Source organism: Tiliqua scincoides, chromosome 1 (assembly GCF_035046505.1).
Source record: "Tiliqua scincoides isolate rTilSci1 chromosome 1, rTilSci1.hap2, whole genome shotgun sequence".
Classification (NCBI taxonomy): domain Eukaryota; kingdom Metazoa; phylum Chordata; class Lepidosauria; order Squamata; family Scincidae; genus Tiliqua; species Tiliqua scincoides.
Window position 1 is genome coordinate 260,586,872 of NC_089821.1, and position 23,826 is coordinate 260,610,697.

Consider the following 23,826-nt stretch of genomic DNA (forward strand, 5'->3'; position numbering starts at 1 on the left):
TTGGGCCCGGAAACGAATGGGCAGCCAATGCAGCCCCCGGAGAAGCGGGCTGACAGAGTCAAACCGCCTGGCTCCGGTGACCACACGGGCCGCCGCATTCTGTACTAATTGTAGTTTCCGAACCGTCTTCAGGGGCAGCCCCACATAGAGCGCGTTACAGTAATCTAACCTCGATGTCACCGTGGCATGGATCACCGTGGCCAGGTCTGCACGATCCAAGTACGGTCGCAGCTGGCGCACCAGCCGAAGCTGAGCAAAGGCCCCCCTAGCCACAGCCGCCACCTGGGAATCCAGGAGCAGCTGCGAATCCAGGAGGACCCCCAAGCTGCGAACCTGCTCCTTCAGAGGGAGTGCAACCCCATTCAGAGCAAGTTGATAATCCAGCACCTGCATCGAGGATTTCCGAACCAGGAGAGCCTCTGTCTTATCCGGATTTAATTTCAGCTTGTTAGCCCCCATCCAGATCCTCACTGCTTCCAGACAGCGCTCCAGGCCCTCAACCGCCACCTTGGAGTCTGGAGGAAAGGAGAGATAGAGCTGGGTGTCATCAGCATATTGATGACACCTCACTCCAAACCCCCGGATGACCTCTCCCAGCGGTTTCATGTAGATATTAAATAGCATGGGGGACAGAATTGAACCCTGCGGCACCCCGCACCTCAAGGGCCAGGGTGTCGAACAGGCATCCCCCAGCACCACCATCTGGGACCGACCCTCCAAGTAGGAGCGGAACCACCGCAAAACAGTGCCTCCAACTCCCAACTCGGCCAATCGGCCCAGAAGGATACCATGGTCGATGGTATCGAAAGCCGCCGAGAGGTCCAGCAGGACCAACAGGGACGCACTCCCCCTGTCCAGTCCCCGGCGTAGGTCATCCACCAAGGCGACCAAGGCAGTTTCCGTCCCAAAGCCCGGTCTGAAACCAGATTGAAAAGGATCCAGATAATCCGCTTCATCCAAGACCCTCTGGAGTTGGGACGCCACTACCCGCTCAATTACCTTGCCCAGAAACGGGATGTTGGAGACTGGCCGATAGTTATTCAACACAGTGGAATCCAGGGAGGGCTTCTTCAGGAGGGGGCGAACCACTGCCTGCTTCAAGGCGAGCGGCAATGTCCCCTCCATCAAAGAAGAGTTGACCACCCTCCCCGTCCACTCAGCCAGACCCCCCCGGGCCGCTCTAATCAGCCAAGCTGGGCAAGGGTCAAGCAGGCAGGCAGACGGCCTCACACTCCAAAGGAGTCTGTCCAAATCCTCAGGCTGCACAAGCTGAAAAGAATCCCACAATACTGGACAAGCATGAATAGAGACAAATGAATACTGGACAAATGAATAGAGATGGAACTTATATGAATGAATGAAGGTCTTGCCATACCTCAAGGCCTATAAAAGGCCTTGCACAAAGCAAGGCTAGCCTTTCCTTTCACCCTCGGAGCCCTCAGCACACAACTCATGCAAGAGGTTGAACAGTTACCCTCACGCTGAGAGCAGTTGCGTCGGGTCAGCAAAGGTTCCAGAAAGTATTCGGAGGGCCAGAGGCTCATTGGAGACTAGGGGCTCCCCACAGGTCAGATTGGGAGTCTCTGAGGGCCACAAGTGGTCCCCGAGCTGGGTTTGGGCACCCCTGCTTTAGAGAATAGTGGTAGGATATTTTTCCAGTTGTTATATACACATCCATTTTTCCAGTTGGTGTACAGGCAGCACTCAGTATTCATGAGTTCAATAGCTGCAAACTTGAATGTCTACAGGTTCCAAAACTGTGAGGTGGGCCACCTATAACTCTCTGAACCTCACCGGCTCTGGAGGCTCTTCTGAGCACCAGGAAGCCGCATGCAGGCTCCCCAACTCTGAAGGCCTTCTGAAGTCTTCACCGGGCTGAAACCCATGACTTTTGGTTTTTGGCTAAAAACCAGAAATCAGCCTTCAGAAAGGCCTCCAGGTTCAGAGGCCTTGGAGCCCCCCAAATCCATGGATTAAAACATCCACAGATTTCGGTATCTGTGGCGGTTTTGGGAGCGGAACCCCTGCGTATAATGAGGGCCACCCTGTAAATATATCCATTGTATAGGCAGATATGAGCATATTATATAAAAGACATATTAGGCCAAACCGGACATTACTAAGAACACATCTTTAACCATCCGTTTTAAGGCAGAAATGGAGTAGTAGTAGGCCTTTGCTGGATAGCTGCAGTGGCTGGGAGGGGAGCAGTTCAGTGTAGAAGCCTAGCATGCCATGAGGAAAGCCTTAATCCTTTCCCCCATCACCATTTTTTGCAGCAAAAAATTTGTCCCTCTGAGCAACAATTTGCACTCAAAGCGTCACATTCTCAAAATTTGGAACAAATACCACTTTGGGGAGGAGGATTTCACTGAGAAGATGGTGAAGGGGAAAAGTATTAAGTCCCTCTCACAGGGTGACGTGCTTCTCTGCTTAATCTGGTCTCCTCATTGCCATTCCATGCAACAGCTTCAAAGGACCACTACTACCTTTAAGGCCATCTGTTAAAGACAGACTCAGCATAATGTCTCATTTGGACATTTAGCTATTAGAAAACAATGACTACTAATTTTGGTTTCTGGATGATACCTTTTCATTTCCACTAACCCTTTATAGAGAATGTTTTGTGTTTTATAGTCCTACATCTTTACTGATCTTGGCAAAATTATAATCACAGAAAAATTCAATCTTATGTACATTTATTTTGAACATATTAAACATGACTGGAAATTTATTTTTAAAAACACAAATAAACACTGAGCTTGATAGTTTTGAAACTAAGCTAATGTTAAAAAAAAAAATCACAGTTCATTTTCATTTGTGATGACTCAACTTTTCCTTCCAACACAATCTGGAAAGACAAGCAAAGTTATATGTACAAATACAAGCATACATGATAGTGAAAGGAAGAATCATCACAATCAGTGATCAACCAGTAGATTCTCAAATCAAATCTTACTTTCTGAGAACTGTACAGGTATGTTTCTTATTCCCCTAGTCTAGCAATTTTCAGCCACTGTGCAATGGCACATTGGTGTGCTGCAGATGGTCCACAGGTGTGCGGCAGGGGTTTGGGAGCATCATTTATTTTTAGTGCTATTGGGGGGATATGAGCCTCCTGCCAGTAGCATGGTCAGTTTTAAAAAAACTAATGGTGTGCATTGACAATTTTACTTTGTTAGTGTGCCATGAGATGAAAAAGGTTGAAAATTGCTACCCTAGTACATAGTCAAAAACAAACAGCCCAATCCACCACAGCTTCCAGCAAGGCAATGCAGTGGCACCAACATGGTGTCCGCTGATGGGGTGGTTACTCTCAGAAGCCTCCTCAGGGTATGGGAATATTTGCCCCCTTGCCTCAAGATAAGCCCCTGTGGGCCCAGTGGGTCCTGCATCAGTGATATCAGTGTTGACTCATGAAGGTGGATCAGGCCTGTGAAGGGGGCCAGGATTCAGTGGGCATCACTGCCGCTGAACCTGTCTCCTTGCCCCTGTTGCCACCCTGTCTAACCTCTCCAGCCCTGCCCATGACCTTACCTGAGGCCACAGGCATCCACAGTGTGTTGCTGCTCAGACCCAGCTTCTCACCATTTCCAGTAGTGGTCAAGATGAGCTTTCCAGTGGAGTTGCATTTGCAACAGCAAGAAAGCACACTGTGCTGGCAGAAAATGCAGGTCCTTAAGATTGGGCTCTATGGCAGGGAAATTGACTTAAGAAAAAAATAAATACTTCTGCCTTAGCTAACAATATAAAATGGTTCCCTGGCAGAGGAAAAAAGGAAATACACAAGTAAGGGAATTGGTTGTTTTTTTGCTTCGGTCTTGCCAAAGACCATTTTAAATGTTGCAATGCCTTTTAAAATACAGTTAACATATAATGTGTGTATGGGGCAGGAGGAAGAAAAGTAGTTTCCAGGTAAGAAGACTTCTTGCATGTAGCCTCAGCAGCTGGATCAGGATGAGATATTGGACATGCCAGCTAACAGCACTTTGTGGAAATCTGGATCCTAATTGTGTTAGAGTGAATGCATTTAGGGTGAATGCATTCAGTGAAAAAATAAGTGCTAAGCTTTTGTCATTCTATAAGAAAAAATAGGTTTTGTATTTCAAATTGGACTTTGTGACACCACAAGAGTAAAATAGCATACAATCCTTTAGTGGCACATTTATTGCCTGATGATGATGATATCTCTTATTTTAAAACTTAAAATTGTTAGAATTACAAATACAGGGAAGAAGGCATATAACACTAAAAAGTCTGTTGTGAACCGGGATGTTGCACCCGGGAATGTTGTCTCAATGAACTGAATCCCTTGAGAGAACTGACAGAGAGACTGAACGCCAGCAGAATCATTGGAGTGACCTGCCAAAAGAACATTTAGATTAGGATGCTGTATTACTAATTCTATATTAAATTCTGATTAAAGAACATGAATTATAATGTTTGTTAAGCTTAAATGAAGAACTGTGTAAGAACTTTGTAATTTTCAACTTTCCCTGCAGCTACTTCCCTCTCCAAACACAACAGATATGAATGTAAGAACCAGCTGGGGGTGGGGGGGAAGTGGCCGATGAGAGAAGGGTCCAGCATTTCTCCTCCATCCACTTTCTCGTTTCTGCAAAATCACACCATCTCCACCCCATGCTCTTCAGCTGTTATAAGTATTGAAGTATTGAATTGAAGTATTTGGTCCTGGATGTGTTATTTCAGAATGTAAACACACACACACAGATGTATGTTGAATATATTTATGCTTGTTTGTTTAGTACTTACCACATGTAAATTTTAATCTGGAAAATTCATTCACGACAAGTATCTCAGAGTTATACTTTTGGAATGTAAGGTAACTTAGCATTTTAATAGCTGTTGGCATTTCCTCCAAGCTCCTTCAAGACATAAGAACATAACATAAGAAAAGCTCTGCTAGATCATGCTATAGACCCTCACATACAATGTATTGCAAGATGGATGAACCAGAAGACAGATAATAATGTCCAGTTTATCTGTGTCTTACTGTGATCTCCAGCCAAGTGCTTCCAAGTTCCACTGATTCCAATTACAGGGCTAAGCATAACTCTTCAATCAATAGACTGATCTACTATTGAACTCTGTGCTCCAGAAACTGTGCTCTGGCACAGGCACTAGATTTCACCTGCCAGCTGCTATAAATGGCAGCCCAGTGTCTATTACCCTATTGTTTGTAACATAGAGATATTCATCATGTGACATGATTCATCTTACCTTACAAGTCCACTTCCAGCCAGGACTCCTGCTATATTAAGTAGTGCCACTGCTCCACTAACCACATTGGGATTTTGAACAACTCCAAGAAAAGCAAGTGTAAGCAGTTCACCTAATATGTGAGGTACTAAGACAGCAGCACAGAAATATCCAAAGTTCGAAATCTCTGGGTATAATCCAACAGTCCTGCACAAATAAAAGACAATTTTCTTTATAAAGAAGCCAGCTTGTTTAATATTCTATCTTTTCACTCTCAGTGCATAACAGAAAAGTAAAAGCATGAGTGGAAATAGATTTCTGCTTTCAGATCTTCTCTACAAAAAATTGCTTTGAAAGAAATGACACTAAGAATGCAGGCAAGGGCAGAACTTCTCTCCCTGATGTGCTACATTTCTACAATTGGGGAGCTTTTACATAAGGGTTTTAAAATGTTATTCTCTTGCCTGTCCAAATTGGTACACCACTCAAAAGAGATTACTATGTGATTTTGCTTAATGTAAAGCTCTGTTCTGTTAATAATGGCCTTTGGATTGAGAAGTTGCTGTGATTTGCAACATAAGAAAGTGTGATAGAATGAAACCCACAATATCTTTACTTTTGGCTTTTCTGGGAAATCTGAGAGTCATATGCCAACAGAATGTGTCTTAAACCTGACAGGTAGCAATTTATACGCAGAAAATTTCACTCACCAGTACATAAAAGTACTGAAAAGTGCTATACTGATGACACTGAAGGGTAGGAAATGCAGTATGTATGCGAGCAGCATTTGCCACTTCTGATATAAACCGTCTCTACTTTCTTGGTCTCCGACAACCCTCAGTGGAGGAACTGAAAATTGTGAAAGAGAAACACAATCATATTTCACTAAAGCATCAGAGCAGAAATCGTGAACAAAAGCTCCATATCTACAGTGCTTTTGTGTAGCCCCCCATGGGGTTTACACAAAAGAACTCCCCAGTGAATTGTTCACTTTGTCATTATGTATATTTTGCATGACATAACTGGTTCTTGTGCAAGGTTTTCATACATATTTTAAGAAATGCTTCAAAACCTTGTGGCCTTATCTCTTCCTTATCTCTCCATTCTTATACAGTATACCAAGATATCACTGCCCGGGACCTTTGCTCCCCTAGCTCCCCTATTAAATACTGTTTGTTTTTATTATTATTATTATTATTATTATTATTATTATTATTATTATTAATAATAATAATAATAATAATAATAATAATAATAATAATAATAGCTCTCGGCTACATGAAGGCCTCCTCCTTCTTCTCCACTGCTACCCCTTGTACATGAAACAGCCTCTCAAAATACCCCTATGACGCTACCTCTCTCATTTCACTCAAACCTCTCCGCAAAACACATCTTTTCCCTGATCTCTTTATCCTATTCTAAAGCCCAGACCAAATGTGCAAAAAAAGTGGTTTCATTCTGCTGCTTTTCTCTGGTCTAAATAGTTGTGTCCCCCAATGATTTTATTGTTTTTATTAATTTTTTTTAATGTATTGTTTTTATATATTGTGCATTTTATTGTTGGAATTTTGTAAGCCATCTTGGACACTTCACCCGACATGGGAAAGAGGGGATATAAAAATTTTAATTAATAAATAAATGCCCACATGGAAGTGAGCATTTGCCACAGAATACAGTCGACATATTTGGAAACAAAACCCACATCATTTCCTCGTTTGTGAGACATCCATGAGTTTTTTGCTTCAGAATATACATATACTCTTTTCATTTTTTTATTCTGCGAGTTCCTAATCTTTCACATGGGTTTTAAACGTATAATAGGAAAAATCATTTACTGCCCTTTGAGAAGGGCAAACCCTCAGGGAAAGCTCCTATCCCTTTCAGCTGGCAAGTGCTGCGGGGATACTTGCAGTTATAGGAAACAAGCCAAAGAAAGATCGACAGCACAAGACGAGCAATGGCTTTTGAGAATGGCTCCCTCTCTTGAGAGCTTTCGGCGAGGCCTGAAAACACTGTTGTTTAAACAAGCCTTCTGATTTCTGGCCTTCTTAACTTTTTATACATCTTTTAGTTTTACAGGCTTGATTCCTCGGTGATCTGCTCTTTTACTCTTTTAATCTGACTACTGTTTTTATGGCCCTGTAGTGTGTTTTTAAATGTTTTTATCTGTTTGTATTAATGTTTTTTAAATTCTATTGTTTTTTAATATGTTGTTAGCCGCCCTGGGTCCCGTTAGGGAGAAGGGCGGGATAAAAATAAAGTTTTATTATTATTATTATTATTATTTTGCCTTTTGCCACAAAGAAACCCCCATATTGCAGTGAATATATGGCTGCAAATCTTGCATGGCTTGACTCTCACACATATCATTCACAGATGCATTTTGCCACCAAAGAACTGCATGTTTGGTCTGGGCCTAAATCTAAAGTAACTACTTGTAGCTGCTATAATTGTAACATATTCTTCCCCCCATTCACCCTTGCCTCCATTTCCCTCCCTTTTTTCTGTCATCTCTGTTAGCGAGAGCGACTCCATTTTGATTCATAGCTTCCATGATGACTGAAGGGTGACCTTTGTGAGCACACTCTCAATTCTGTCTAAGAGCTGTACTGCTTAAGGGTAAACAAGCTGGTGTAGGCCAAACCGCAGAGCAAGATAATATAGGTCAAACGGCAGAACAAGCTGATAGCCAGCTTCATAGCAGCTTGCAGAGGAAGTGTAACCAGGTGGGTGAAATGTCGGGCAGAGGGGGCTGCTTGCAAGGTTGAAGACAATGTGTTTCAGAATGATATAAAAATTGGCTATTTGTATGCCCTTATGAGTTGCTCGGAGGCATTGCTTGCCACTGGACGAGCTTCCTTTGAGCTCAAAGAAATAAAACCGCTAATCCTTGCCATTCCACGTTTCAACTTAGCATTATTTCTGTGTGCCATCCTGGGAAAGTGGGCTCTGAAGAGGAGGTCTCCCTCCTCTCTGCAACAATCTCTATTGTTTCTCTTTTCTACATTGTAAGCTCCTTAAGGCAGGGACCTGCCCTCTCATTCTCTGTAAAGCCTGGCACTATATAAAGACAAAGAAGTACATGACTCCTGCTTAGGAAAATTGCACTCAAGTCATGAGAAGATATCTCAGAACTGAACTTGCCTCTACTTCTGTATGGATTCCCAAATTCTCCAGAGATAAGCAGGGGCACACTGGGAAGGAGAACAGCTGTAAAGTTTGCATAAATGTGCCCATCTTCTTTAAACAGAAAGCTGCAGTCCTGTGCCTTCACCAACTCCTCACTAGGCCTCAAAAACAGTAACTATGGCAACTTGATTACCGTAGCAAAAGTATTTTAACACAGACAATGTTTCCTATCAGAATCAATACATAGATAAGCAGTACCCAACCAGGTCAACTGGATGCCTTAGGAGAACCAATGGTCTGACTGCAGCATAATCCACCTAATTTATACGATTGCCACTGGCATAGATTATGGCCGTTTTATATTGAATCAGATCATTGGTCCATCTAGATTAGCATTAACTAATCTGAATTCACTGCACTCACTAGCATTAACTAATCTTCACTCATTAACTAATCTGCACTCACTGCACTGAGAAAGTTCTCAGGATTTCAGAAAAGGTCTTTCCCAGCCCTACCTGGAAATGCAAGAGTGAACTTGGGACCATCTGCATACAAAGCAGGTGCTCTGTTGCTGAGGCCCCTTCCCTCAATGCCCTGACCACGTGAAAGCAATTTTCATACAACAAGGCAGCAACAGTGCTAGTAGTCAGACATTAGATTCCATGTTCCCCATATCACCTACCCATAGCAGGCCAAAAGTGCCATTTTACAGCTTCTGGTGCTCATGGACTGTATCTGTGAGTCCGAAAATCTTTGATTTAAATCTCATGGTCAGGCTAATTAACTCACTAGGTAGTCTTAGTTTCATCATTATCTCTTTACTCAGCTTGGCTCCCTGATCCACAATATGGGATTAATAATCTTGATCAACCTTACAGAGTTGTAAGAATTGCTATTTGGGAGAGCACTGCTGCCCAATCACCATTATAGCTACACCCCTTGGCATTTATAAATCAGGCAGCAGCCTCTAGGGCCTCTAAAGCAATGTTTCTCAAACTGCAGGTCAGGACCCACTAGGTGGGTCGAGAGCCAAGTTCAGGTGGGTCCCCATTCATTTCCATTTGTATTTTTTTTTACTATATTAGACTTGATGCTACCATGGTATGTGACTACATTTGGGAAAATGTGAGAGATCTGTACTTTTAACAGGCTAATATGTATATGCTTTTATCAATGATAGTCAATGGGGTTTACTCCTTGGTAAGTGGAGATAGGATTGCAGTCTTTGGGATGTTTGGGGAACTTTTTTTAAACAGATCAGCAATGACTTGGGAGAGTTAGGAGGGTTCTTTATTTTAAATAAATTTTGAAGTTATAAACTTTTAATTTACTTACTTAATTTGATTTGATTTGTCATATAGGGTGTTAAAAATTTCCCAGCTTGATGATATCACTCCCAGTCATGACATCACTTCCAGGTTAATGACATCATTTCCAGTGGGTCCTGACAGATTGGCATTCTAAAAAGTGGGTCCTGATGCTAAAAAGATTGAGAACCACTGTTCTAAAGCAAAAGCAACCAGAAGGTATGTTGGAAGGTAGATTGTTGAATGATGCACAGTAAATGAGCAAGTACTTCTGACTCTTACTTGTTTAAAAAATCGGAATGACAAAAAGACCTCCCCCACCCCCCAAATTAGGTTGTCAAAAGTCACAGGATTTGTTATAACTCACATGGCGCTTTGTATTTCTATGTGCTGGTCATCCTGGTGTACACCTTACAGGGTGCAGTAGCTAAGTGGCTCTAACCGCAAAGCAACAATTTTGCATTTGGCTCCACACCTAACCCATTGTTGTGACTTAAGTCAGTGGATCTCAGAGTTCTGTTAAAAACAGAAAGTAAATTGCACAAGCCTGAAGTCTGCCTGCACCTGCTCTAAAAACTACATACTATTCTTGTTGTTATATTAATAACCATTCCTGATGCACTTGTGCAACTCACGGGAACATAGACACTTACACAAGGCCAGAGCATTGAGAAGTCCTGTATATGGCACAGCGCTCACACATTGGTAAAAGAGTCCTACACGATCTTGAATGGCTCCTTTAAGAAGATCATTATTCAACCTCAGAAGGAAGAATGCCACAAACAGGCCAAACAATAGGTTTTGGGAAAGTCGCATGATTACACCAGTCTTGTCTCTGGATAAATTTCTAGTTGTCCTCCTGAAAATAAAGGATAATTATTACAATCCGTTTCAATTTGCCAATGTATTTGCTATTAAAATTGCATGGGAGGGAAACATAAGAAACATAAGAAAAGCCATAAGAACATAAGAACAGCCCCACAGGATCAGGCCATAGGCCGATCTAGTCCAGCTTCCTGTATCTCACAGCGGCCCACCAAATGTCCCAGGGAGCACACCAGATAACAAGAGACCTCATCCTGATGCCCTCCCTTGCATCTGGCATTCTGACATAACCCATTTCTAAAATCAGGAGGTTGCGCATACACATCATGGCTTGTACCCCATAATGGATTTTTCCTCCAGAAACTTGTCCAATCCCCTTTTAAAGGCGTCCAGGCAAGACACCAGCACCACATCCCGTGGCAAGGAGTTCCACAGACCAAGCATACGCTGAATAAAGAAATATTTTCTTTTGTCTGTTCTAACTCTCCCAACACTCAACCATAGGCCCATCTAGTCCAGCTTCCTGTATCTCACAGCAGCCCACCAAATGCTCCAGGGAGCACACCAGATAACAAGAGACCTGCATCCTGGTGCCCTCCCTTGCATCTGGCATTCTGACATAGCCCATTTCTAAAATCAGGAGGTTGCACATACACATCATGGTTTGTAACCCATAATGGATTTTTCCTCCAGAAACTTGTCCAATCTCCTTTTAAAGGCATCCAGGCCAGATACCGTCACCACATCCTGTGGCAAGGAGTTCCACAGACTGACCACACACTGAGTAAAGAAATATTTTCTTTTGTCTGTCCTAACCCTCCCAACACTCAATTTTAGTGGATGACTGCTGGTTCTGGTATTATGTGAGAGTGTAAAGAGCATCTGTCTATTCACTTTATCCTTCCCATGCATAATTTTGTATGTCTCAATCATGTCCCCCCTCAGGCATATCTTTTCCAGGCTGAAGAAGCCCAAACGCCATAGCCTTTCCTCATAAGGAAGGTGCCCCAGCCCAGTAATCATCTTAGTCGCTCTCTTTTGCACCTTTTCCATTTCCACCATGTCCTTTTTGAGATGTGGCAACCAGAACTGGACACAACACTCCAGGTGTGGCCTTACCATCGATTTGTACAACGGCATTATAATATTAGCCATTTTGTTCTCAATACGTTTTCTAATGATCCCAAGCATAGAATTGGCCTTCTTTACTGCTGCCGCACATTGGGTCAACACTTTCATTGAGCTGTCCACCACCACCCCAAGATCTCTCTCCTGATCTGTCACAGACAGCTCAAAACCCATTAGCCTATATGTGAAGTTTTGATTTTTTGCCCCAATGTGCATGACTGTACACTTACTTACATTGAAACACATCTGCCATTTTGCTGTCCATTCTGCCAGTTTGGAGAGATCCTTCTGGAGCTCCTCACAATCACTTCTGGTCTTCACCACTCAGAAAAGTTTGGTGTCATTTGCAAACATAGCCACCTCACTGCTCATACCTGTCTCCAGGTCATTCATGAAGAGGTTGGAAAGCACCGGTCCCAGGACAGATCCTTGGGGCACACCGCTTTTCACCTCTCTCCATTGTGAAAATTGCCCATTGACACCCACTCTCTGTTTCCTGGTCTTCAACCAGGTCTCAATCCAGGAGAGGACCTGCCCTCTTATTCCCTTACTGTGGAGTTTTTTCAGTAGCCTTTGGTGAGGGACTGTGTCAAACACCTTCTGAAAGTCCAGATATATAATGTCCACAAGTTCTCCCACATCCACATGCCTGTTGACCTTTTCAAAGAATTCTAAAAGGTTTGTGAGGCAAGATTTACCCTTACAGAAGCCATGCTGATTCTCCCTCAGCAAGGCCTGTTCGTCTATGTGTTTTGAGATTCTATCTTTGATGAGGCATTCCACCATCTTACCCGGTATAGATGTTAGGCTGACTGGCCTATAGTTTCCCGGGTCCCCCCTCTTTCCCTTTTTAAAGATAGGCGTGACATTTGCTGTCCTCCAATCCTCTGGCACCTTGGGGTGGACAAGTTGCATATTTTAGTCAAGAGATCAGCAACTTCATTCTTTAATTCCTTAATAACTCTTGGGTGGATGCCATCAGGGCCCGGTGACTTATTGATCTTTAATTTATCAATGAGGTCTGAAGCATCTTCTCTTTCAACCTCTATCTGACTTAATTCCTTGGTCAAGAGGGACTGATGGTTACTTTTTTATAATGTTCCCTTGGCTGCTGATTTCAGGATTTGGCTAAGATTGATAAAAGTTGGGGTAGGGCTTGAAAATTTCATTGAGGCCACCTTACCTTGCCCCTATAATTCAAACATTTCTAAAAGGTAAATAAAAGGACAAATCTTAGGCCTTGCTTACATGAGCAGTCACTTTTTCAGTCAACACTGACCTTAAAAGAATCCATACTTTGGAATGGGCACTGGGGGACTCCTTGCATTTAAAGGGTATAGATGGCAGCCCTTTCACATTGCATTTTGTTTCTTCAATGGCTTCCAGAGTTCTGTGAAAGATTCCTGAATTTTTATAGGCAGAACAAATGGTTTGAACTCTGCTGTAGGTTTCCATTTCCCGCTCCTTGCTTCGAGTGTCTACTGATGTGAGATCCACTGCAAAATGCACCCAAAAGCATTGTATAAGTCCACATGTTGGCTTCTGGGTAGTATGTGTGCACTTTACACTCCAATTCATGTATCTCTCTATTGTACAAGCACACTTAAAAGCCCAACTGCTGATACACTGTTGCTTGTGAAAACATATAAACTAGGTAAACTAAATCTCGGCTGTTACAGCCCTCTTTTGTCTTCTTGCTACTCAGTATTATACAGAAGGTTATATAAATACTTTGTCAAGGCAATGTGTGTGCTGCCTGAATGGTTCATCTAGCTTACTATTGTCTGTACTGCCAGTAGCAGCTCTCCAGGGCTTCAGACACAGGTCTTTCCCAGCACAACCTGGGGATTGAATTTAGGACCTTCTGACTGCAAGGAAGGTGCTCTAGCTCTGAGCTGTGACCCCATCACCCAGGTGTCCACCATTGATGGTGTGCATGTGGGGGCGGTACATGTGTGTATGTGATATGGGGTGTACTGGAGGGAATGCACATGAACAATATGGTATGCACTGCAGTCGTAGGGTAGGGAGATGGGTGGCAGAACTGGGTTGGGAGTGCAGGTGTTGTCTTGCTTTGAGCCGCCCCTGACAGTACCCTGACATAATTGAAGTTGTTCAGAAATGATTTCTGTGCAGGCAACCAAACCCAGAGTTCCCTTCAAAATGTTGAGCAAAGATGTATTTGGATGCTATTAAAAAAGCTTACCATAAAAATCAAAGGGGCTAGAATGTTCAGGGCATGTGTATCCACAGTCACTAAAAAATGTAATCATGTCTGATGGGCCTCCACAGAAAATCAGCTCTCCAAAACTCATGATGCAGATTTTATCAAACACCTTGGTGGAAAACAACAAGAGCATTAATGCACAAATGCTGAGCGTAATAAGAACAAAATAATAAGAACAAAAAGGCAAGACTACATAATATCATCACCTTCTTTCCGAATAAGTGTGTTTTGGAGTTTGTCATAAAAAGTTTAGGAGTTTGTCATGTGCGGAGTAGTCCTTGCATCGCACTACTCGCAGCCTCTGTGCATGTAGCAGTCAATGTGTATATGAAGAGACCTTTGCATGCATATCAAGTTACTAGCTTAAAGTGAAGGTTTCAAAGAAATCTGGTATCATGTGCCTCAAATTCCAGAGCTGTGTTCCTGCAGTAATGCTAATGGGTGCAATTTAAAAAATAACTTGCCTGAAAGAGTTCTGAGCGTGGCTGATGGATTGTAATAATCACTATCCTGCCTTTCCGAGCAAGTTCCGAAAGCAGCGACACAATCTGATTGGCCGTCATGCAGTCCAGACCTGTGGTTGGTTCATCTAGCAACATGATCTCTGAGAAAACAGCAGAACAAGTCTTGAAAGCTTGCTAAGGGTGGAACTGTACATCACTTTGGCAAAAAATAAAAAAAAATAAAAAAGGAGGGGGGTCCTTTTATATTATGCTAATGTAAGGTTGGTGGAAGGGCGCATTTGCAAAGGGAGAGATCACTGGAAATGGTGCATAACTCCTCTCTCCTGCAACCTTTCCTGTTCAACTGTTTGTTTGTTTTTCCCCTCCCTGACAGCTCTGAGACTAGAAATTAGCCCAGCTGAAAGGGGAAAAAATGGCCTGGTGGGGGCCAGGTATGATCAGTGGCTAGGTATGCAAGGGGTGTGGGTGGTGCAAGCTGTACTAGATGACATACTCAGGGGGAGTGACACCACTATTGACCAAAACTGTGAAATCTTGTTATTTTCAAAAACTACCATCATGGCCTGGATGCCTTTAAAGGGGGATTGGACAAGTTTCTGGAGGAAAAATCCATTATGGGTTACAAACCATGATGTGTATGTGCAACCTCCTGATTTTAGAAATGGGCTATGTCAGAATGCCAGATGCAAGGGAGGGCACCAGGATGCAGGTCTCTTGTTATCTGGTGTGCTCCCTAGGGCACTTGGTGGGCCGCTGTGAGATACAGGAAGCTAGACTAGATGGGCCTATGGCCTGATCCAGTGGGGCTGTTCTTATGTTTCTTATGTTTCCCTCCCATGCAATTTTAATAGCAAATACATTGGCAAATTGAAAAGGATTGTGGTTTATTTCATTACATTCTGCATTACATTCCTCATTCGATGAGGAATGTAATGTAGAATGTAATGAAATAAACCACACAAATATCTGTATTCTATCAAAAGTTACACCAAATGACCAGAAAATGAAAACACAACTGTCTTATGTAGCAAAAAGTTAATTTTCTTAGCTGACAACTAACCAATGACACTGATTGTTCTGAGAGCCAATGAAGAGTTATGACACAACAGGAAACTAATAAGGTGTAGTATGAATCAGCTCTCATTTCCATATAACAGAGCTACGAGCTCGTAATACTGGAATTCTTATTCAGTTGTGTCATTGGTTCAAGTTGGTCACTGGTTTTTTCTTAGTTACTGATTTTTTGGGTAACCTATAGTGTTCTATATTTAAATAAATAAACTTAATGGGAGTTACACCTACCCTAGTAATGCCACTGCATTGAGGCTGTGCATGCTATATTGTAATTTATTCTGTATGTCCTGGTACTGGAGGAGGTCTGCCATGGGGGTGACTCAGGGCCCAATCCTATCCAACTTTCCAGCCCCGGTGCAGCCACAATGCAGCCCCAAGTTAAGGGAACAAATGTTCCCATACCTTGAGGAGGCCTGTGTGACTGCCTCCCCCACCACAAGTTTCAGTGCACACACAATTGGCACAGCTGCACCGGTACTGGAAAATTGGATAGGATTGGGCCTTCAGTGAGCTCTCACACTGGGTGACATGAAACCTAGTGATGCCTCTGGGAATTATCACTGAGAAGAAGACGCTAGCACCTGCATACACACTGATTCTCCCCTGCCCTCTGATGTCTTCTTGGATCTGCATTATCATTAACTGAAAAACATGCTTGGAAAATGTGTTCACTGAATGAATGGATAATTCTGCCAGTAGTAGCTTTCATTCATTCATTCATTCATTTGCTCATTCATTCTTTCAGCTGCAACTGTACGTCAGAACTAATGTGTTAAAATGTACTTCTTTCAGAATTTGGAATAGAACATTTTTAGTATGTACTTGATTATGTTAAAAAGCTGTAACAATACTGTTCACTTTTAGAATTAACATTCTAGAATTATTCTGGAGTATACTCCACAGAATAAGCTTTGTGTACTATACCTAACCTCACTGTATATTTCCATGCAAGTACCAGCTTACTCACTGGCAGGTGCTTTGGGCTGTCAGTATTTCCCAATTCCAGTTGTGTCACTTGGGTTGCATATATATCACATGGTACCCTGCTTAGCAGTCCCAACAAATGGGGAACACAAGTGTGGACAAAGCAAACTAAGTTATTCATATGATCAGAAAAATCCATAACCAGTGTAATATGATTGCTGATCATAGGGGCATAGTTTTGTGGTACTAACTACACCATAAAATGTGATATAAGAATTGGACACTGCTTGAGACTCTGGAAGCCCAGCGCCAATACGGGATGGACCACTGCAGAGTACAGCAGCTTCTTATATCCACTAGCACAAGCGGCCCATCCTACTCAGAAGATTGGGTTGTTGTAAGCAATTTGTCAAAACTTTGCAATTGCAAATCTTATCAGCTCTCAAGCAGAGATTGCAACTCAGCCTGTGCTAAATCTCTGCCAGGTAGGGGTGGGCACATTGGGCTTCTCTTCAAGTTAATGAGCATCTCTAAATTGAGCCTCTGTGACAGATGAAAAGTTCTATTGAAAAATGTTAGGTAGAGGTGGGTGGTAGGTGTGTGTACCAAGTGACAGTCTAATAAAAAAGGACAGAGTATTTGTTTTGTTCTGAAAAGCTAGTAACTGTACTCACTGGGATCTTGTAATAGCTGTGCTGCGATTGAAACACGGCGCCTTTCACCATCAGAAATTCCCTGAAAAATACGGCTTCCAATTACACTGTTAGCAACATGACTGAGACTCAGCTCAGCCATAACAGCATCAACCTGCAAAAATAGTGACAGTTCAGAAGGAAGCTGAGGTGGAGATTTTCTGCCCAAAGGCATAAGCATCCTTTGAGCTTTGAATCAGAAAACTAGACTAATAAAATAATAATAATACAGGTATTTATATACCACCTTTCTTGGTCGTCAGATTTCTCCTCAGACTTTATTCAAGGCGGTTTACATAGGCAGGCTGATTAAATCCCTGTAGGGATTTTTACAATTGAAAGAAGGTTCTATCTTTCAAGAACCACAACAGTCCAGATGTTTCACTCTGATCTGGTTTCACATTCTGGCCTCCATCCTCCCACGCTCAGAGCAGATGGAATAACTCGGCTCAGCTTGTCAGCTGCTTCAAGGTTGCACGGTGCCGGTGGCCTCAAACTGGCGACCTGTGGATGTTATCTTCAGGCAAATTGAGGCTCTACCCTCTAGACCAGACTTCCTGCCCAATATGACTACGTTCATATTGTTCATAATTCAGAATTAACTCAGGCTACCTAGAAAGTCTTTGAAACAGAAAAACACCTTTGATGTGGGTGGAACACTGAGCTATTACCCGAATATGGCCTGATTTTAGGGTGCAAAAGCTGGTGTAGTGTCTGTGAGGAAGGTCCACACTCAAATTTCACATCAGCTATGAATTCACTAGATTAAGGTAGTCTTGGTAAGTATTTATTATTATTGTGGTATCACAGCCCACTATATGCTTGGACTGGGTTTTTTTGGGTTCTCACTAGTTCAAACTCTACCTAAGAGTTTAAGAACTGGTCAGATACGGGGGTGTAGCATTTTGATAGATACAGTCTGGAGTTTCTGACATTAGCCAACAATGCATTTTTTTTTTTAACATTCAAGACTTCTGTTGTTCTGGGCCAAATACTTTGAAACTAACAGTCCTATCTTATTCGTTCATTAAGCCTCCAGAACACTGGTTCCGGCACCATAACATGCTTTAATGCATGTTTAATGCGCGTTAATGCTGCTGAAGAGAGCAGCCTGGCTGCTGCTGGAAGTGGCAAGTGGCTGGGTCTGTATGCCAACAAACTGTGGATGCCCACTGCCACAGGTAAGGCTACACAGGGGAGGGAGAGGGTGGGCAGAATGGAGTGGCAATGGAGCAGGGAGGAGGAAGTAGCAGGCCTGAGAAGGATGCAGGTTTGGCAGCAGTGGCACCCATCGACTCTTAACTCTCTTCCCAGGGCCAATCTCCTTTCACAGTCTGTGTGGACTTGCACCAGTGACATTGCTGGTGTAGGTTCAAGTTGATTCATGAGGGCAGTGGGGACTTACCCCTGGGGAAGATAACAAATCTCCTATTCCCCTGAGGAGGCCTTCAGGGGCCAAATCCCCCCCCCCCAATGCAGCAGACACCATGCTAGTGTCACCGCATTGCTGTGTAGGAAGATAGGTAATATTGGACTGTAATGCTGCCTGCTGTATGCTCGCTCGCTACCTGCTCAACTTGTCAATTTGTTAAAAAAGAAATTCCTACAAATTTACAAAATCACCATTAATCTCCAGTGTGTGCTCTCTCTCTCCTCTATAAGGAAACTGATGCCATAAAAAGTTGCCAGGAATTTTCCACCTCTTGGTTAGTGGGGTGTGTGTGTGGGGGGAAGGGGAGATTATAACAATGTTCAGTGCAAATTGGTATAAAGATGCCAAGTTAGGAAAACAGGTGGTTTTAATGTGACATCCAAGAATGACAAATCTATACATATTCTGAATGGGAGATGGCAGATTGTATACCTGTTATTCTGGCTTCTCTAAGGGCCTTCATGTACCTAGAATTTGTGCATTGCTTCATGTTTCACATTGGAGACATGCGTCTATCATCACTGTTATGGTGCAAAACAGCAATTTGCAAACTATTTCCAGGTGCCTGCTATAGAAAGCAAAGCATTTTCTCAGACTCCAGTGGGTATGTTTATACTTTTAGCATACCAGAAATTGGAAGGTTTATGTATTCTGTAGACATCTTTTTCAGTAGTGTGTTAAGTTTTTAAGTACAGGAGTGTTAGAATCACTGAAAGTGTACACTTCAGAAGAAATGAACATTCTCATGTAGAAAATATATGTTTGCAGCTACCCGTAACCTTACAGTAAGCCTTATTTCTCCAGCAGGTTTCCTTCAGCACCCATGATTTGCCCATCAAAATTGAAAGGAAAAACATCTTCATCCCTTTTAGGTTCATTTTACCATAATCCACAATTAGGACTCAGTGCATGACACAATTCAGTGACTGCGGGGGCAATCCTAACCCCTTATGTCAGTGCTTTCCAGCACTGGCATGGAGGTGCCAATGGGACATGTGCTGCATCCTGCAGTTGGGTGTCACTCACAGAGGCCTCCTCAAAGTAAGGGAATGTTTGTTCCCTTACCTCAGAGCTGCATTGCCCTTATGTCAGTGCTGGAAAGCACTGACATAAGGGGTTAGGATTGCGCCCTGCATTGCATAAACTGCATGCAGAATTCAGCATCATGAAGATCACTTCATTTTAAAAGCAAAATCCTTGATCCAGGTTCTCTACAATCCTGCAAATGGCTTCCATAGGATTTAAGCAACCTCTGTGAAGGGTTGCAGCCTTACAGTTCAATCCTAACTTTCCAGCACTGATACAGCCATGCCAATGGGTTCGCATGCCATGCTGCATCCTGAGGTGGGAGGGGCAGTGACAGAAGTTTCCTTCAAGTAAGGGAACATTTTTCTCTTACCTTGGGGCCATATTGTGGCTGCTTTGGTGCTGGAAAGTTGATCAAGATCAGGTTAATAGTTTGTGAACTTAACATCTCTATGCATATTATTTCATTGGGTGTCTATTACAACAGTCAATGTACAAACCTTCTTTTTTATAAAGTCACAGGAATGCTTCTGAAGTGCTAACAAGGCCGTGTAAGTTAAACATTCTTCTATGGTGAGGTAGTTTAACAAGGTACCATTCTGAAAGAGAAAAAAAAAAAGTGGCCATTTTAGTAATGTGTTGGCTGTCTAAGCACATGCATTGACTGACATTTATGGAAGAAATTCTGTGCAAAAGTTTGGGGAAGGGGGTAGATAAGATCTAGGGTTCTACACTAACAGTAAACACTTCTTATAGACATGTAACTGAAAAACAAACCTGGAGAACATAGGAAAAGCAATCCTGAAATTGCTCCTGCCTCAGCTCACGCCCATTGACATAAACCTGCCCAGTGAAGTTTTTTTTGTTGCTCAGTCTTCCAGCTATGGCATCCAGTAGCGTTGTTTTACCAGATCCTAATGTAAATTTAGAAATTGAATAACAGCATATATTAAATTGAAAAAAACACATTTGGTTTAAGTTATGAAAGTACTCAGGTAGAGCTGCCAACATTTCAAGAACCCTGTAACTGTCTCTAGAACAGCAGTTTGTAGCAATTAGTGGGTGACATAACAATTGATCTCCAAACCACAGAAGGTTTCACTTGCTGATCTCTGCATATCAAATCTCCATGAAAAGGACAACACAGATCAGTCTATACACAGATTGCCTTGCATCCCCATCCAGTCAAGTCTGAGTCATTTTTTTAAAAGCATCAAAACTGGAATGAAGACAAATGCAATATTCTTATGAAATGATTTTTTCTTGCACAAAACCATAGTCAAAATTAGTTTCAAAATGTAAAAGAATCCTGGTTCATACAATATAATATACACAAGGACATTTCAAGATAAAACATCTTCTCCCATGGCAGCTACAGTGTAGAGCAGCAGTTACAAAGGTGAGTTATGACACAGAAAGTCTTCGCTTTAAAAACCACCTTTCTGCTACAAATTCATTAGGAAGCTTTGGATGAAATAGACTTCTCCCCCGCACTTATGTCGCTGCTTCCTTCCAATTGTGTCTTTCTCCAATTGTCTTTCAGTTTTGCAGAGACCCGAATTCCCACACTTGAGTCTTCTGTTGAACTCCTGGTCTGGTTTTTAGGCAAGTGAGTATCTCTTCAGCCTCAGTCCTACATCTGCGGTATAAGGAAATACTACAAGCTCTCTTCTCATGAAAGACCAATGTGTTTGTTTTGCATGCAGAGGGTGGAGTTGAATTGTGCCAGCTGACTCTACCACTCAGTCTTTGCTTGTTGAAAGGAAGGTGATAATTAGGGTTGTACAACTGAATTTCCAATATTGTGGAGAGTCTATTTGTGTGTCTACTGTAGAGTCTGTGCATTTGTACATGTGAAGAAACCTGATTTTTACATTTCCCTCTCGGCATGAAGGTCAGCCAGCCCTTGAAAAGAGGACAGAGGCAAGAGCCAATTCCATTCCATACATGGAGCATGCATGAGAAGAGGGCTAGTGACAGGCTGTACAGGGCTATTATAAGGATGACTGAGTTCTGAACAGGCAAAAACACTCTACATAGGTTTTTATTTTCTAAAATGTTTGGACTCAACCTAGAAGGAGAGGAAGGAGGTGGCACTGTCAGTCAGTGGTTCTTCTTTGTTGATGGCTTGTACCACTTCCATCTTTCAGTGGCTAAAGCATTAAACATGCAGAAAGCATTAAACAAGCATTAAACATGCAGCAAGTCTAACTCTAAAGCATGCTTCACATTATAAAGCCAGTAAGTGATTATCTGTAAAAACATTGTTACACTCTAGTTAACACGGAAGAGCATATTTGTCAGCTGCTTCCGTAATGAATAAAGCATTTATTTATGTGGCAAAGAATTAAGTGTTGAATTAATGGCTGCTGGCGGCTGCTGCTGTACTGCTGGGTAGCAGATCAATGGTCTCAGCCTATGGGCTGAAATTGTGACATTAGTGTGCAATATTGTGTTTTCATCTGAAACTGACCCAAAACAGAGCCCAGCTAGGAAGTAGACTGACTGATTAATGGAGCATTTGTAACACTAGTTAGAGGTCCATGCAACAATTTTTTGGTTTGTACCATCCATGTTGACATTGCTACTCTCTGGTATGTTATTTGTAGTAACTGGACCTTGAAAGTATCTGGCATCCTGACATTAAAGAAAACAAAACAACCTATTTGGGAAATAAATTTGTTCAGTAGATTTGAAAGTAGATACAATATTTAATATAGAAATTCTAGCTTTCACTGCAGAAATGTAGCTATACTACTTACCAGAATTGCCTAAAATACCCATAATCTGGCCACTTTCTGTATGAAACGAAACATCTTTGAGAATCTGCCTCGTCCACTTTTTACGGTATGATGGAATATCCCACCATGGACCCACACGTTCCCTTTAGGGAAAAGCAGAAAACAAAAATGTATGAAGTGCTTTTGGAAGAATGAGTCCGCAATCCTATGCACACTTTCTTGCAAATATGTTCTACAGAGCATAGTAGGATTTTCTTACTAGAAAATGTGCACAGGACTGCAAATATTAAAGGCGTTTTTTAAAAGTGATCCAAGAATTTCTGTTTTCGTTCTGAAAAGAAAACCAGGGGGTTGAACTAATAAACATTTAAGTTCCATTCTAGTTCAGGTTTCATCAGTACTTTTAAATTCTCTAGGACAGTTTTGATTCTGATACAAAGTTTTAAAAATGGTCTGTTAAACAGTTCAGGCACTTTGAACTGGCTTTAGACACATTTCACGTAGAATAGTATCAAGGGTTCACTTGGGTGTGACTTAATAAAAATGAGTACAATAATAAGTATTTAACTTGTGGGAAAAATTAACTTTATTTGTGAATTTTTAAAAGGTCTATTGCCTCTAAAAATACAACTACCTTGTATTTACAAAAATATACATACAATAGGTAATCACTGAGTACATTACATCTTTGGCATTATCTGCAGAGTAACTGATTGTTTTGTTTTTTAAATAATACATGTTTGTATGTAAAATGTATTGTACGTTTGTATCTGTGTGTACACGTAGGTGTGCACATATACATATATTTGTGTTCTACTTAGGTTTATATTTTCTCTACGGTTTCCGTACAGAGCACCTACCAAATGTTTATGCCTAATAAAGGTTGACTTGACTTGACTACATACAATAGGATAAAAAAGATGATTTAAAAAAAAAATATACAGTGGAAATTTAAACATCTGATGTTTGAACACTTATTTTGAATTGGTTACCACTGTTATGTTTATGGGTTGGGTTCTGGTTCCAGATCAAAGCAACCATAAGATTTTAGGGTCAGATTCTATTTCAGTTCATTAAGGGGGGAAAAAATCCCTCTCTGAACCAGTTCTTAGGTTTGGATTAGGGTTTAGCTTGGCTCCCTGATAAAAAGTTGTACTGAGAATCTTTCATATGCCTTATTTTCTCCCTAAGAATAATGAGAAATGCTATGTCAGGATTTTCTCATTGCAATCAGCAGACTTTGAGTGAAGAGTTATATAGGAACATAATATGATTTACTGTATATAGGAACATAATCAGGCACTTAAATTACATAGCTAGTAATTTTTAAAAGAGAAAATTCTAAGCCATTTTGAAGGATTAAATAGGTCTAAATCTTTGTTTTAACTGATTGATGGAATCAAATCAATGAAATACTGTTTTGACTTTATTTGTAACATTACAGGATGGCTTTATGGAATGACTGGAATGGTCCATGAACCTGTTGCAGAGTTCAGCAGGCTGCCATTTACTTACCTGACCGAATAAGAGACATTCAGGACACTAACACTGTTGTTGTGAGGCATCAAAACCCTCTGCCTGTCTTCTGTTTGGGAGTCCAGGTTACTCTTTGCCATCCCTTTAATGTGAGGCCAAGC

The 23,826-nt window shown here is 41.9% G+C and overlaps 1 protein-coding gene across 1 annotated transcript; it reads right to left on the minus strand.

Moving 5' to 3' along the window:
- Nucleotides 1–4,165: 4,165 nt before the first annotated feature.
- ABCG5 (ATP binding cassette subfamily G member 5) lies at nt 4,166–23,805 on the minus strand. The gene is made up of 13 exons (XM_066623491.1): nt 23,705–23,805; nt 22,211–22,332; nt 20,226–20,362; nt 19,949–20,047; nt 16,973–17,105; nt 14,301–14,440; nt 13,816–13,945; nt 12,889–13,105; nt 10,310–10,515; nt 5,931–6,069; nt 5,242–5,427; nt 4,774–4,886; nt 4,166–4,362 (listed from the first exon to the last, which is right to left on the minus strand). Exons 1-13 carry the CDS (start codon nt 23,803–23,805, stop codon nt 4,166–4,168), a joined length of 1,920 nt encoding a protein of 639 aa, XP_066479588.1.
- Nucleotides 23,806–23,826: the final 21 nt, after the last annotated feature.

Coding starts and splice junctions, on each gene's coding strand:
- ABCG5 (XM_066623491.1), bottom strand. CDS start 23,805: ATGGCAAAGAGTAACCTGGACTCCCAAACAGAAGACAGGCAGAGGGTT. Junction 13,946..14,300: donor CACGCTCAGAACTCTTTCAG/GCAAGTTATTTT, acceptor TTTTCCACCAAG/GTGTTTGATAAAATCTGCAT. Junction 4,363..4,773: donor CAGATTAAAATTTACATGTG/GTAAGTACTAAA, acceptor TTCTTTTGGCAG/GTCACTCCAATGATTCTGCT.